The sequence below is a fragment of the Scatophagus argus genome, chromosome 9 (genome assembly GCF_020382885.2).
Source record: "Scatophagus argus isolate fScaArg1 chromosome 9, fScaArg1.pri, whole genome shotgun sequence".
In the NCBI taxonomy this organism is placed as follows: Eukaryota; Metazoa; Chordata; class Actinopteri; family Scatophagidae; genus Scatophagus; species Scatophagus argus.
Genome location: NC_058501.1, coordinates 11937159 through 11951431, shown reverse-complemented (window position 1 = coordinate 11951431; position 14273 = coordinate 11937159). Strand labels below are relative to the sequence as shown.

At 41.1% G+C, this 14273-nt stretch overlaps 2 protein-coding genes across 3 annotated transcripts; both read right to left on the bottom strand.

Annotated features, from left to right (window-relative positions):
* Nucleotides 1-1579: 1579 nt before the first annotated feature.
* zdhhc18a (zinc finger DHHC-type palmitoyltransferase 18a) lies at nucleotides 1580-10166 on the bottom strand. 2 transcript variants are annotated; one of them, XM_046399630.1, is made up of 10 exons: nucleotides 9512-10165; nucleotides 9174-9334; nucleotides 8767-8916; nucleotides 7481-7618; nucleotides 7307-7358; nucleotides 6155-6257; nucleotides 5959-6071; nucleotides 5619-5724; nucleotides 4274-4345; nucleotides 3398-3536 (listed from the first exon to the last, which is right to left on the bottom strand). In XM_046399630.1, exons 1-9 carry the CDS (start codon nucleotides 9745-9747, stop codon nucleotides 4304-4306), a joined length of 1101 nt encoding a protein of 366 aa, XP_046255586.1. In that variant the 5' UTR covers nucleotides 9748-10165; the 3' UTR covers nucleotides 3398-3536; nucleotides 4274-4303. The 2 variants fall into 2 exon arrangements, with proteins under 2 accessions (XP_046255585.1, XP_046255586.1); XM_046399629.1 differs by lacking the exon at nucleotides 4274-4345 and having other exon boundaries at nucleotides 1580-3536; nucleotides 9512-10166.
* Nucleotides 10167-10984: 818 nt separating this feature from the next.
* pigv (phosphatidylinositol glycan anchor biosynthesis, class V) lies at nucleotides 10985-13703 on the bottom strand. The gene is made up of 3 exons (XM_046399628.1): nucleotides 13309-13703; nucleotides 11872-13038; nucleotides 10985-11778 (listed from the first exon to the last, which is right to left on the bottom strand). The coding sequence occupies exons 1-3, from the start codon at nucleotides 13375-13377 to the stop codon at nucleotides 11491-11493; spliced, it is 1524 nt and encodes a 507-aa protein (XP_046255584.1). The 5' UTR covers nucleotides 13378-13703; the 3' UTR covers nucleotides 10985-11490.
* Between the last annotated feature and the right edge of the window lie 570 nt (nucleotides 13704-14273).

Here is a 14273-nt window from a genome sequence, read left to right as displayed (position 1 = left end):
TTAAACATGTCTTGTCGAACACCTTTTTGATTAAAATACATCCTCTTATTGTGAAATCCAGCAGCAAAGCAGGCCATGCACTCCCACTGACTGGGTGGCCTCCTCTGCCTCTGTGCCACACCAGCTGGTGTTAAAGAGCATGACACACTCCAGCAAGCGAATAATCACCTGCAACCAACAAGGACACAAATAATCCACATGTCAACACCCGCTGACATATAAACCCACAACACACTGATGACCCAGTACCTTTACTGGTGCTGTTAAATCAGGCTCATCTTCTCATTTCTCTTCTTCTTCTGTGAACACTTTTTTTCGTTCAAACAGACGGAGTGCTGTGGTCAAAATGCAACACAGCTGCCGAGGCGGCGATGCTTTGGCTGTCTTCCCTCTGCAAGACAAAAGTCTGACCGTCAAGGAGTGTTTTGAAGTCGACCGATGTAACAGATGGATCAGAATCTTAAGGAATCCATTAAGGTCACGGTAACAAATGTCTTGTAACAATGACATCTTTTGTCTGAATGCAGCCAGGGCTTTGGAACAAGTTTGCCTTCAAAACATCTTTTTCTTCTCTTATTTCCTACCTTTTTTTCTGTTAACCCTTTTTTTTTTATTGTTAACTAGTAAAACAAATTCTCCAAAAAGTGTGCTGAAACAGACATCAACCAAATGCAATTGTTTATTTAATCTAAGTTACTTCTCTTACATATAAAACAGACAAAACGACATCAGTACACAGGAGACATCAGCTGCTACATGCAGAGAACTCTTCAAAAATAAAATAATCTTTTTAAAAAAAGAAAAAAAGAAAAGCTTCCCAAAAAGGGATCCTTACAGCTACATTCTCACTTCCCTGCACACAAATTGACAGCTGAATGCAGTCAGACTCCAACCCCAGCTGCCACGGTCCATCCGCTGTGATCACTGGCCTTCAGGCTATTTTCCTCCAGTTTTCAATTTCAATAATTACAGGCAAAACGGCTCCTTAAAAAGGATAACCCTGGGCACAGAATATGAATCATGTCATCAGCAATGCCAAGGAAACAATTTAGGCTACCAAATAGAGAAATATGATATTCTACTCTGTATGACCATTTACCAGGGTGAAAAACATCACTAAGCCACAGTATAAAAGACTTAATCTTGTTAGGCTGGAATGCATCTCCTTGAGGATGGAGAGTGGATACAGCGGACAGCATTATTATGAAAATCATATTCCTTTTTACTGTGCATGGCTTGGTTTGTGAACCTAAACATCAAAGTTTATTAGCCAGCACAATTTATTTCCTGTGTATGTCTAAAGTGCACACCCTCCACACACACAGACCCTTTTCATAGCTGGATCTCTGCCTGTCGACCACATGTGCCTCTCTTCGTTTGCACGGGGGAGCTGTCAGAACGGATGAACTCGGCTATCACTGATTTACTGTATGAACTATATCAAAGTTTCACACTGGTATGTTTAAACTCATTGCATGTTAAATAAATTCCATGTGTCCAGTTAATTTGCTATGCAATTACCAAGACCTTGCCTCAAAATTATTTGTAGGAAGTGAAATAAAAAATAAACCATGAGGGAAAAAAAACAAAGGCAACAAAAGCGATCATTTTATTGACCAAATGTTACTGTTACATCCTACAAAATACAAGCAACCAGGTTTGTTTATACAAGCACTGCTTGCAACTGTTTACACATCCTATGGGTCTATGCAGGTTGATACATGAATGACCCCACTGACTATGGCAAAGTGGTTCTTCACAAACTCACAACCTATGTACAGCATCAAAGCTCAATTACACAAAAATAAATAAAACATCACAAAATAAAGACAACAGATTTTCGTGTTGCTTAACTGTCCTCCACAAAGCTGCATCCCTTAGTCATTTGCTGCCCCCTAGTGGCATGAACTAGCCACTCTGCTGCCATTCACACCTGCAAAACTGTACTTCACCATCACAGATGGAGGATAAAGTTTCATGCTGTAAGATGAGGAAAAGGTCACAGCCATAAAAATGTCAGCTTGCCGCGCATGTAAAGAGGCCTCATCAGCATCCCTAAAAACAAACAAAAATCACTCTGCTTGACACAATCCATACGTCAAGCCCGTGCTGTAACCACCAACTCACTTGTGAAATACAGTCAAAAAACAGATGCTCACTCAAATCGAAAGCATTCATGGAACTCACATTAATAGAAACCAGCGCGATGAACCTGTGATGAATACTGCAACCCAAGTCCTGGTAGGCAGCGGCAAATTTGGTATTAAATTAAACACTTGGTTTTGACATTCAACAAATTGGATAAAGCAAGTGGACACTATAAAATATGTGAAGGAACTATTTCAGTTAGTTAATATCCACTCAGAAATATAAGTCAGAAAAAGTATCTGGTTAAAATATCTCTCGGTTTTACCTGTTATCCTGTCTCAATTACATACTCCTAAAGTGATACAATTCACAAAAAGAAAATGTAACATTTAGCCTCAGAGCATCGGATATACAAAACACAAAGATTGCAGCAAAAACCTTGATAAGCAAGGTTGTTAAGAGAAAAAGAAAAAAAACAAATCTTGCCTTCCCTCCAAACTCTGACAGCTCATTCATCTAATACTGTCAAGCTGGGTTCACCCGATGACACTGGGATGATGTACACATAGGCAACAGGAAGTGACGAGACATGACAAAAGGCTAACTCTTGAGTTCATAATCCTGAAGTGGCTCACTAACCAGAGCATGCCAGTTCAGTAAATCTAAACTCCTGTTTGTGAACTTACTGCTATCGTGAGTATTCCCAGATTCAAAGACCTGTTTGCATAATATATTAGCAAGAACTTAAACACTGTGGTTGTGATGTATGGCTTGAGGTTCTGCAGAAGGTGTGGAGGCATGTTCTGGATGTCTTCATAAAAAGGTGTTATAAAAATATCTCTATATTGTGCTTCCAAGTATTACTAAGATTCACCTCCATCCTGAAGAACACACATAGTATATCACAGGACACAGTTGATAAAACTCACAGAACATAAAACCCTTGCTGATAAAGCCTGATCGACTCGAAAGAATGACATCTGGAGATACAAACGACAAGACAGCATGACCGACTGCGACGAAAAAGTTTCTTTGGAGCCGGAAACAGAGATGTACAGAAGTGTTGAGTGCAGCAGGGACAAGAGCACTGACTCCTGTTCTCTTATGGTTAATGGGTGCACTCAGGGTATGGGGATAAAACCAAGGTCAGGTGCACCTCCCAGAGTCAAAGTGGCACGGCTCAGCGATGGGGAGGGAGAGGCCAGACGGAAGGCTGGGTTGATGGAGTGCAGCGAGTCCCTCTTGCTGCTGCTGCTGAACGGGGGGCACGGGCCTGCCACAGGCTGTCGGGAGCAGCCAGCAGAGGCTGAAGGTTCTGGGGAAGGTGCTGATGTGGCGGAAACCTTCAGGCCCAGCGGAGTGGTCTTTGGGGTGCAGGGGGGGCACAGATCATGAAATTCAAAAGAGTGGACTGCCCTCTCCAACACATCCTTGGTGCTCTGAGTGCACTGTGTGAGGAGGAAAAAGAGAGAAGTCAAGGAAAAGGGGAAAATGAGCCACATCAGTAGTTTACTATGACAGGCGGAGCAATAATAACAGGACAAACATGTATAGGAAATTCTACAAATGTGATTAAAATGATTAGTTAAAACTCAAGCACAGTGAAAGCAATAATAGCCATGGCGATAGCACCGTCAAAAGATTCATGGGGAGAAATAGAAGACGTGAGTTAGATGCAGACAATGCAACATGGGTAAAGAGTCAAACGTGTGGAAAAGCTGCTTCTTCCTGTTTCTTCAGGTTCTGATGAAAATAGAAAGGCACATACGGGTTACACAGGCTTGAATTTGTTTGCGTCACCAAGCATGCACAAAAACACCTCAGACATGTGAGATGAAAATATCTCATCTAACCAACTACAGAGAAGACAAGATTCAGATGATCAGCCTTCAAACACAAGCTCCATCCCAAACTGAGCAAGTGAGCAAATGTTAATGACAGGAGAATGAGTGGTAGTGAAGCATGCACATTCACAAGGCAATGCACCCATCCACACCAATCACAAGATCTATCCTAACAACATTTAGGTTTAAGCCAGAAAAAAATAAAAAAAGAGTATCTTAGAAAAGAAAATAGTTGTTGACAGTGATTCCAGACATAAACACAAACTGTGTTACGAAAAATACACAGTGAATGGCAAGTGAAGAGATGTTGTGATTGGTTTAACATTCAACCCTACTCTTACCATCAACCCGTCTACATGCAGCAGTGCCCTTCAGGCTGTGCAGGACAAAGCAAAATCCTGACAGTTCTCCTCCTAGCAGGGTGGAATGAATACAGTACAATACTGAGTGTCAGATCTTTCATCCCGTAATGGAGTTACAGGCATATGAAACAAATGTTCATGTTCATAATAACAAATAAACCCAAGTGTTACCCACTACCCACTGAAATAAAATGACCTAAAACAACACAACTTTCCCCAAACACCTTAAAATCTGCATGAGTACATGAAAAATAAAGATGTAAACCCAAAACAAAGATGAAAATCCAATCCCAAAATACAAAAATAAGGTTTATTTAAGACATAAAAGAAATTTTATTGGGTAAATAAAGTAAGTAAAATAGGTGAAGTGGATTGAAGAAAATAAAACAATATAGCAAGACAATATACCCAAGACATATGATATGCTCACCATACTGAGTGACAAATGTATTCAAGACATGAGACAAATGATCTGTGATAAAGTGCTGATAAATCAAACACAAGACATGTTCCATGGCCCTTTGCATGTCCTACTGAAATAGCAACTCAGCCCTTTGTGTGCATATACCTTCACCACAACATACAAACAAGCCCAGTAGTATAGCAACGAGGCATATAAAGCAACAAGTTACAAAATGTAAGAGGACATAAATACAATTCAAATACTAAAAGGTGCAGAGTCTTTACTGTCCCACAGCACCAAACGACTGTAACATATCTTCAGCAGTCTGACAACTCAGCAACTCAATAACGTTAACAAATTCTGACATTTCTGGCTGTAAAGACTCTTTGCCCATTTGCTTGCATTTTTAACTGCTCAATGATGCCAAAGTGCTAGAAGCGGTTTCCAAGACATTTTGTTCTAACGCTCCAGACCCAAATGAAACAGCAGTATTATTTCAGCATACTGTATGGTGACAGATGACCTCTTCAGTAGAGGTTTCTGTTGAATGCCAACTCTGATTAGCAAGCTTAATCTTTTCTGCTGTTGACATTTGGCTTCATATCGTGTGTCACTTCCAAGTCAACGTAAGCTGAGCCCTAGTAATCTTGTTCCAGTCCTGTCAAAGACTCCCTAGGAGGGATTTTTATTAAAGATTCATCATCTGCTTTCTGCTGCCATAAACAATACACATAAAACGTATAATTTTCACAACACCGGGCATAAATTCAAAATAGTGCATGTTGGCAGCTCTGCCTGGGTGACTGAAGCTGGAAGTCTGGAGGATGAAGGAGTGGAGAAGGAAGAGTGGCAGCCTAACAACAACACAGGAGCTACGGGACTGTCAGGACCTGGGGGCGACCGCTAGCTGGTTCATCCTACCATGTGAGCATCGTTCTTGGCCACGAACGGAGGGAGCTCTATCTCCGAGGCAGAGGCAGCAGGGGGTGCCTCATCAAAAGGCAGGAGACCTCTTCTGTCAATCAGACTGGAGAACAGAACAGAGGATTATGCTCTGATGCACTTCAACATGGACTGTACATGTAGGGCAACTGACGCTGTATTATTGAGAAAATGTTCAAGAGGCAATTTCACCAACTGTGAACAGAGGAAAATGTTTCTAAACCCTAATGAGGGGGACACAGGGAGAGCTTTATAATCAATAAAGGAAAAATGTGTGTGGGCTTCAAAGCTTGTATGGGATGAGGAGATCTTTACTCACCTTGGGGGCATGGGGCCACATAACGTTACACAGCAGTTGGTTATAATACTGTTATAACTGTATGGGTTCCCAGACTCTTCTGCAGCCCTTTTACTTGACCAAGAGCCCTTTATCTGCACAATGAATAAATAAAATAAGCTGTCAGTTTGTGGATAAAGTATATTCCAACAATCATGAAAGGAGCACAAGTACTTACATCTTCATTTGTTGTGAGGTTGGAGGCTACTAAGTAAGTATGGAAGCCCGAGAGGCCCAAAATAGACCAGATGGAGAAGAAACAAATCACCAACTCCACCACAGTGCACAAGGAAGAGTCAAGGCAGGATACTGTTACAATTACTTATGATTATTTAAGGCAGCAAAATTGAAGATTAAAATCTTTCATGATGTTTAAGTTGTTTTCCTCCCACTGTTTTTTTATTTCCTCCTGCTCAAAATACAACATCTGCAAGAGGCATCTAAGCTACTAAATGTCTCTGTGTCTATTCTGAAATAAAACTACAGAAATAAAACTGGCATTGCAAGTTATTTGCAAATACTTCCATGTCAACAAACTTCTGATAACACACACTGGTGATAACAGTGTGAACTCTACAGCCATTGTACTAGAAACAGCATATACTCACTTCAAATCACAGCACACCATTTTTCAGTATTAGAATATTAGATGTAAAAGAACAAATAGCGTGAAATTGAGCAACATTCGTAACGGTAAAGTAAACATATGTTACATTCCACCACTTCAAATCTGTTATCCAGATGTGAACAAAAGGCTCACCCCCCCATCATAATGTTGCTACTTAGAACCAGTTTGTTTTTCGCTGTGGTTCGTGCTGTATTAAATTTAAAGCCTACTAGTCACAGAGAATTCAGATTCATTGGTGTAAATTTTTTAAAATGTAAACTGACGTAATACGTTGCTTAAAAAGTCTAATCAGATCATCTGCTCTGTGAGATAACTAGTAAAAAATGAACATATTCTTTCTTAAAGACACGGAAAAAGACTCCAACAAGACAACATGATGACAAATTACCCCAGCTGCTATCTGTGAATAAAAATTGAACCACTTCGCAGTCATGCAGTCTATATTTGTCAGCCCACTGACATCATCTCACAAGGATATGAGGCAGCAAACCTCCTCCTAAAAGCCATCCGCCCAAAAACACTGCTTTGCTGGGTGCTAACTCTCTGATCCTATTAAGCGTGGGCTGGGAAGCAGCGGGAAACGCCAAGTCAACTGTGTAACTCATGTTAATGCTTGGCACAAAAAAAAGTCGCAGATTTAAAAATCTCATCCATTTCATCAATAGGCTGACTGTGTGACAACTTGAAATGTACAAAGGATATCTGGCAGGGCTCTCTTGAATGGCTTGAACAAGGCTTTTACCTGCTTGAGAACCTGAAGAGAAAAGAGCAAATCCAACACTAAATAATTTTAAAAAGTCACTTTTGATAACATGACAGAAGGACTTTACAACTACTGAGAACACTTGTGTCTTTTTACCAAATGAGAGTACTTACGCAGGGTAATGTGTGTGATGACACAGCCAAATATGAAAGATGTCAGAAAAGACAGAGAGATGATGAAGCTGTAGAAAAAGCGATAATTACGTTTGCCCACACAGTTCCCTACCCATGGGCAGTGGTGATCAAATCGTTCTGAGGATGAAAAAACAGTTTGCATACCAGAGATCAGAGGCATGTTTATAGTAGTTGTAAAATATAACACTAGTTAGGCTGAATGCCTTACATGATGAGTATTAATCTACTATAAATCACAGACACTGCTAATTTACTTTTCATCAAACTGAAGTCTTTCCTGTTTCAGTGAAAGGGTGAGTTCACAGTTTTTCACATCTGTCAGATGTCAATATGATCACTGAAACTGTTTTTTTCTTGCTATAATCCTTCCTCCATTCATACTGACCAATAAAGAGTTTTCTTTTTACTGCAATTCCAACATAAGTAATGAGAAACAAATGTCGTGGTCTTCATTCTGTGCAAAGACAAACTCCAAATTTAGTTAAAGTTAATGTGAGGTTTCAGAAGTCTGACTGAGACTAATCAAGTGGGCATCCTCCAAAGTTACAGACTTTTTAGTGTGAAATTCCCTCTTTGTGTTACTATTTCTCCGCCACAGCCCAGCAAGTAAACGTGGTTTGGGAAAACACAAAAAGGGTTTTTTTTGTACTAAAAATAGTGTAACTTTGTTAGAAACACACTTGATTTGATTACCTGACATTGCTAAAGCTTCATACTGGTTTCAATTGAACTCTTGAAATTTTTGCACAGAAGGAGGTCTGTGGTTTTGCCCTCCATCTCTCCCATTGGAATCACATTAAGAAGGGATATTTCGGGAGCCAGTACAGACAGGAGGAACGAAGACAGCAAGCACAAACAGTACATATAGACATGTGAGTATTGTTTTAAGGCATACTTAACATAATGTGAACCTATCCTTCAACAGAGCAGACCATTCAGGCTGGTAAAAGACACACTCTGTAGTCCCAGAGAACTGTTTGCTATCAAGACCATCCACTTTGAAGCAAACAACCTAGATCTTGCTCACACAGAACTGCTCACCTTAAAGGAAAACTGCCATTCATACATTTTATGTTTATGTTATGTTCAATCAATAGTTTCATGCTTCTGGCATTGTACATTCAAAACACAGATCAGTGGGTTAATATGGGAAGCATGAAGCATCTAATGAAAACCTTCCAGTCAAGCAGCATGGTGTGTTACTCTTGGCAATGAAATTAAATTGTTACGTTTAGTGCAGTTGGATTAAGCGGGAACTTCCTTACCCACACAGTTGTCACACAAGCTGCAATGGGAGGTCCGAGGAGGACGGAACGTTTTACAAGTGAAGCAGTATTTGAGCTTTACCACCTGCTGGTTGATGAGGATCTCCTTGGTTCGTGGTGGGGGGCGATAGGTAGAGGATCCTGAGGTATCTTAAAACAGAGAAGTACAAGGGGAGAGACTCACTAAGACTTGCACATTTCAATCAAAACAGTTCACCCAAGAAGAACTCAAATGATATACTAAGGAAAGAACACACAAATAAAGCTGGCTTTTGTGCTCTTCCACCATGATGGAGAGTAAGCTACTTAGGCTCGCAGTTAAACGACAAACATGTCCCTCTGAGATGCCCCATATGGCAAAGCTCTTTTACCCCATCTGTTCCACAGCAAGCATGCAATTCCAGTACCTATCTGCTTCTCTACGTCTGCTGCTTCATCTGGGGTGGCCCTCGGTAAAATGCCTGGATCTGTAAAGCTGGTTCTCAGCAGGGAGATGATGACAAACAAAAAAAGCACCCCACCAATCACAGGTATGAAAACTGTTAGGTGCTCCACCAGGAATGGGCAACTGTGAAAGAGAAGGGCGAGTTTATTTCAGCCTGTCCTAGTGAAAAGTACAATGTCATGAAAACACCGTTTAGCATAAAAACAATTAAGCACAAGAATGTGTTAGCAAAGACTTTTCATGTTGCATTCAGGGCTCACTGTAAAGAAACATACAAAAAGAATATTTCCAGTCACTCACTCGAATGCGAAGAAAAGGCCACATGTGACAACAATAAGGCCCAGTGTCAGAGGAAGCACGCCGCTCTGTCTGGCCAGGATTATCCTTCCATCGCAGAAAAACCTGTTCTTCCCAGGGAACACTTCCCACTTCCTCCGGGGACGCTGCGCTTTCCTCTCGGTGTGGTTATGTGCGGACGAGGGCGACACCGACAGCGACCGCGGGTCAATCTGCTGGTACTCGCAGTTCTTCATCATGTAAACAGTATCGACGCGGTTAGCGAGGTAGCTAAAGGCACCCACGAAACTCTCTTTTCTCGCCGCGTTTTGGAAAGACGCTACTCTCAAGATTCAGTCATTGTACGCTGATATTTTTTCGCTTTTTCGATTAGCGTTCAGTTGCCCATCTTGAAAACTGACGCTAGCTAGCTAGCGGACCAGCAAAGACATTCTCCTCCGTAGCAGTTTCACGAGCTGAATCAGTTCCCGAGTTGACTCAAGGCTAACTACCATCTTTGGTAGTTACATTAAAGCCATTAATAATTGTTACTATTCATATTTATTTCATTTATATTAGCTTGTCCTTTAAAAAAAAATCGACACATACAGACAGGCTTCGGATCAAGCTTCTTGTGGCAGTTCACGTTTCCTTTTTTGCCGTCAGCCAACGTACGTCACTGCGGGGCTGCTGACGTAGTCACCCAGGATTGAGCGCTGATGTGTAATCGCACTGACGGGTGAGGTGTGAGCAGGAGATGATTTGTAGATCTGTGGCCGACACCAGCGCCTGTACAGTGATTATCTGCTTGGATTGGCATAGGCAGCTCCTGGTGCTGTGGTTTTTCCCACGCTGAGGAGTTAAACCCCTTTTAGAGGATGTAACAATTTAGTGTAGATGCTTAACAGGTGATAGACTTGCTGTTTCAGATGTTTAAGTAAAAGACCAGTGCTATGTGCACGTGTACAGCCGTTAATTTCTTTGTTAAATGTATTTATAGAAGAAGAATTTATAGGACTGTTTAAGGATGAAAATCCAGTCAGGCTCTTCATTCTCTAGCCTCTGGCCTACAACTGTTAATAGTTAAAATATTCATCCTACATGAGCCAAAAATGTAATGTAAGATCTCACGCTACAGTAATAGGATTTTTGTGTTTTTAGTATGAGTGTTAAAAAAACACTGAAGTGTTAGGCGATGCGTTTCATGCGCGACAGCAACACCTTGCGATTCTGGCAAGAGTTCACATTCTCCCACTCACACTTCAAAACAAATTACAATGAAAGGCAGGATCTGTTTTGGAAGTAAACAACAAAGGAAGACAATTTAAAAAAGTATACTGTTTAAAGAGAACGACAAAGGCTCTCATGTTGAGAAAATACTAGTATGCATTTTAAGTTCATTTGAATTATACTTTCTTTATGACAGAACAAAAAAGCAGATTTACATAAATGTCTAAAAGGATAACTTTTATATAAAATATAAACAAAAACAGAGGATCTTTTAACAGAAAAAAATCTTTATTTTTTCATTCACATCCAAAAATTCCAAACTATAACTCGGAATAAATCTTCCAGCATGCAGGACAATATTAAACAGAGTAAATAAAATGTAATGCTTAAGCAAAATCTGCCTGTGTGTGTGCGCGTGTGTATATATCTATATATATATTTATAAATATAATTCTTTTTTTCCCTCCAAATACAACCATCCAGTCTTCCAAAGTTTTACAACCAAATTTAAGAGATGTCACATAACGTCTATGTAGGACTGAGCAATGTAGTCATAATCATTTATTTGACTAAATGTCACATTGACAAAAATTTTGCATTCAAGTATACAATTATTTTCACAATAAAATTAACAGTTACTACAATAACAAAAATGGACTATTAATAACATGCTGTAAAAGTACCTGCATGTGGGTTCATGTCACTTTAAATATCATATATAACTCAGTCCTACGTAGAAATATTGCTTTTAAAGCTCATAGTAACATTTTAAATCAAGTCCATGGCAAGAAGTTACAATGCAGTGCGAGGCCCAGCACCCAGTAACAGAGGAAGTAGCCCAGGATGCTCTGCGTGGTCGGAGAACAGACTGTGAAGTGTGGCAGCAGAGCAATGATGGGATTTTGAGGTGTGTGCTGGCATCCATTTCTAGAATGTGTCTGTAGCTGTACGCTGGGGTTTGATGTTCTCCTTCGATGAAGAAGGGGTTCATTAAGGAGGAGCAGATGAGCACTTATCCAGAAGGGCACGGGTGACGAGGAGGCCATGAATCTGGTTAGAACCTAGAAATGTCAATTAAAAACAGGAATAGGTGTAAATTAAGAGACATTCCTCATACCCAGGCAGATGAAACATTCCACACATGATTTACTTACCTGCACATGCATGCACAACGTTCCAAACACCAGAAGTACCGTTGAATGCACAACATAAACAAACACTCTGGGGCTGAACATTCCCGGCATGGGTTTGTCGAGCCCTTTATTTGCACCTGTCTCCCAAAGTCCGAGTCTTAGACACAGATCTGGATTTGCTTGAAAATATGCATAGGCCGCCATTATGCCAAGGGTAGCCATAGGTAGAGCCAAAATAAAGTTCGGTATCTGCTTCAGCTCAAAGTAGCGAAGGAAGCCCACATCCCAATATACATCCTGGATGTGAGAATAAAGCAAGGGGAGGGGTCTCATGCACCAGAGGGGTGGCGGACCATTTTCATCTGGAACACGGTAGCCCTTCCGTTCAGCCAGCGACAGAAGAGCAGTGGGTATCCGTTCCAGGGACACCGATGGTGTGCAAAACGTCCTATAGCCATAGTACTGGAAAGCACAGAAGGGAAGGGCAATAATTGCAGTTCCTAAGAGGGATGTTAGCAGAAGACGAATGATGACCCAAATATAGTGGAAGACTTTACTGTGGCCTTTTGTCGTTGTTCGATAAACACGAATCTGGGAAATTGCGTGCAGTGATGGAAGGTACAACAGAAACCCAATGTTAACAAGTCCATTGGATCGTGCTGCAGTGGCTATACTGAGGGCCAGGCAGGCTCGGAAGGTGAATCCTTTTTCCAGCAGGTAAAGGCCACCAAATGTTAGTGCAGCAAACAGGCTCTCAGAGTATCCAGCGGTCATGAAAACATTTGCAGGTGTGACACAGTAGAGCAGGCTGGACAGCAGAGCAAGACGTCTGTCCTGAAGAACGATTCTACTAAGGGCATGCAAGGCGACCACACTCAGCAGGAAGAGGGCACTGTTCCCCAGAGCCACAGCCACCAGCAAACGCCCCCGCACACTCAGCCAGCTGCTCAGGGGCCACAGCAGCGTCTCTGCCAGACCTCGGAGAACAACAGGGAAGAGGGGGAAAAAAGCAAAGTTGTGCTCATAAAGGTAACCCCTCTCAGCAATGAAGAGGAAATGCTCAGCATCCCAGTGAGAGAGGCCACCCAACAACCACTCAACTGCAGAGTCCAAGTATAGAGGCTCCTCTGTCCGTGGGGGCCTGAATGCATCAGCATCATGGTCAGGGATGGCAGCATTGAAGACAGCCTGAGGAGAAACATTTTACTATTTATATGAATAAATCCTGCTATCATAAACATAATATTACTGTACAGAAAAACAAACCACACAGGTGAACAGTCATTTTGTCTGTAACCTGCACTCCAACATGTATTCCTCTGAGCACTTTTCAATAGCTACCACACAGAAACATATAATATCCAACATTAATAACTATCAGTACATTAAAGACATAAACTGGGAAGTTAGATAAGGAATTTGTCAGATTCACTAAATCCAAATTTGCCTCAAGCTTACCTGCAAAAACAGTGACAAACCCCTAGTGAGTGTAGCAAACTCCAGAACTGCTCTGACATCCATGGTCATTGATGTGACGGACAAAATCTGAACAAGCCGGTTGTGACAGGCCTGAGCATTGTCGCTGCTACGAGACAGTCACTGCTGGATTCGTCATGTTTTCTATCAAACATAGCTAGCTACGAAAAAAACTATTCCGCAAATGAGATTCTGTGAGTTTCGCGTTTTCATTGGTTTGCCAAATTTACGAGAGGATGCAAGTCGATTTTATTAGAAAGCTACCCGTCTTCAAGTAGCGTTTGTTTTCGCTCAGGTGCAATCTTTGCCCTCGCAGCCTCTGTCTGCCGCAGCTTGGCTCGTTTCGGATGGCACTATTCACTTCCGGTGTCACAGCAGAATGAATATCAAAATAAAAGCTCATGAGGCCTGATGACGAGAACTCGTGCAGTTGGTCCCACGAGCGAAATTTTTTTGTGTTGTAAAATGTTATCATTAATAATTTAGTGTTTAACGAGTAGCTTTTGTAAGCTGTTGTAAGCTTTGTAAGCTTACAACTTCTTTATCAAAGAAGTTGTAACTTCTTCGATAAAGTTCTAAGGGTGTTTGTCAATTCTTGTAATATCATGCGACTCTCAGGCGGTCAGCAGGTGGCGCTCCACATCGTCTTATGGACTGGTTTTTCGAGTTGTGTGTGGTTTTCTTCATTCAAGAAGTGAGAATACATCCCCAGTGAATTTCAGGTGCATATTTTTATATTGTACTTTGTAAGTAATGGTATAAATGTGATTAACTTCATCAGAGTTGTAATTTAAGTTACATGTACATGAGGTCTTGGCCTGTGAAATGTATAGCAGCTGTTAAAGATGGTGTGAGGACTCTGAAGGCCATAGAGCTGATTATTTTGCAGAAATATAGAAACTGTGATAGCTAATGCAAATAGCGAATTCCATGTCAGTCATAATTGA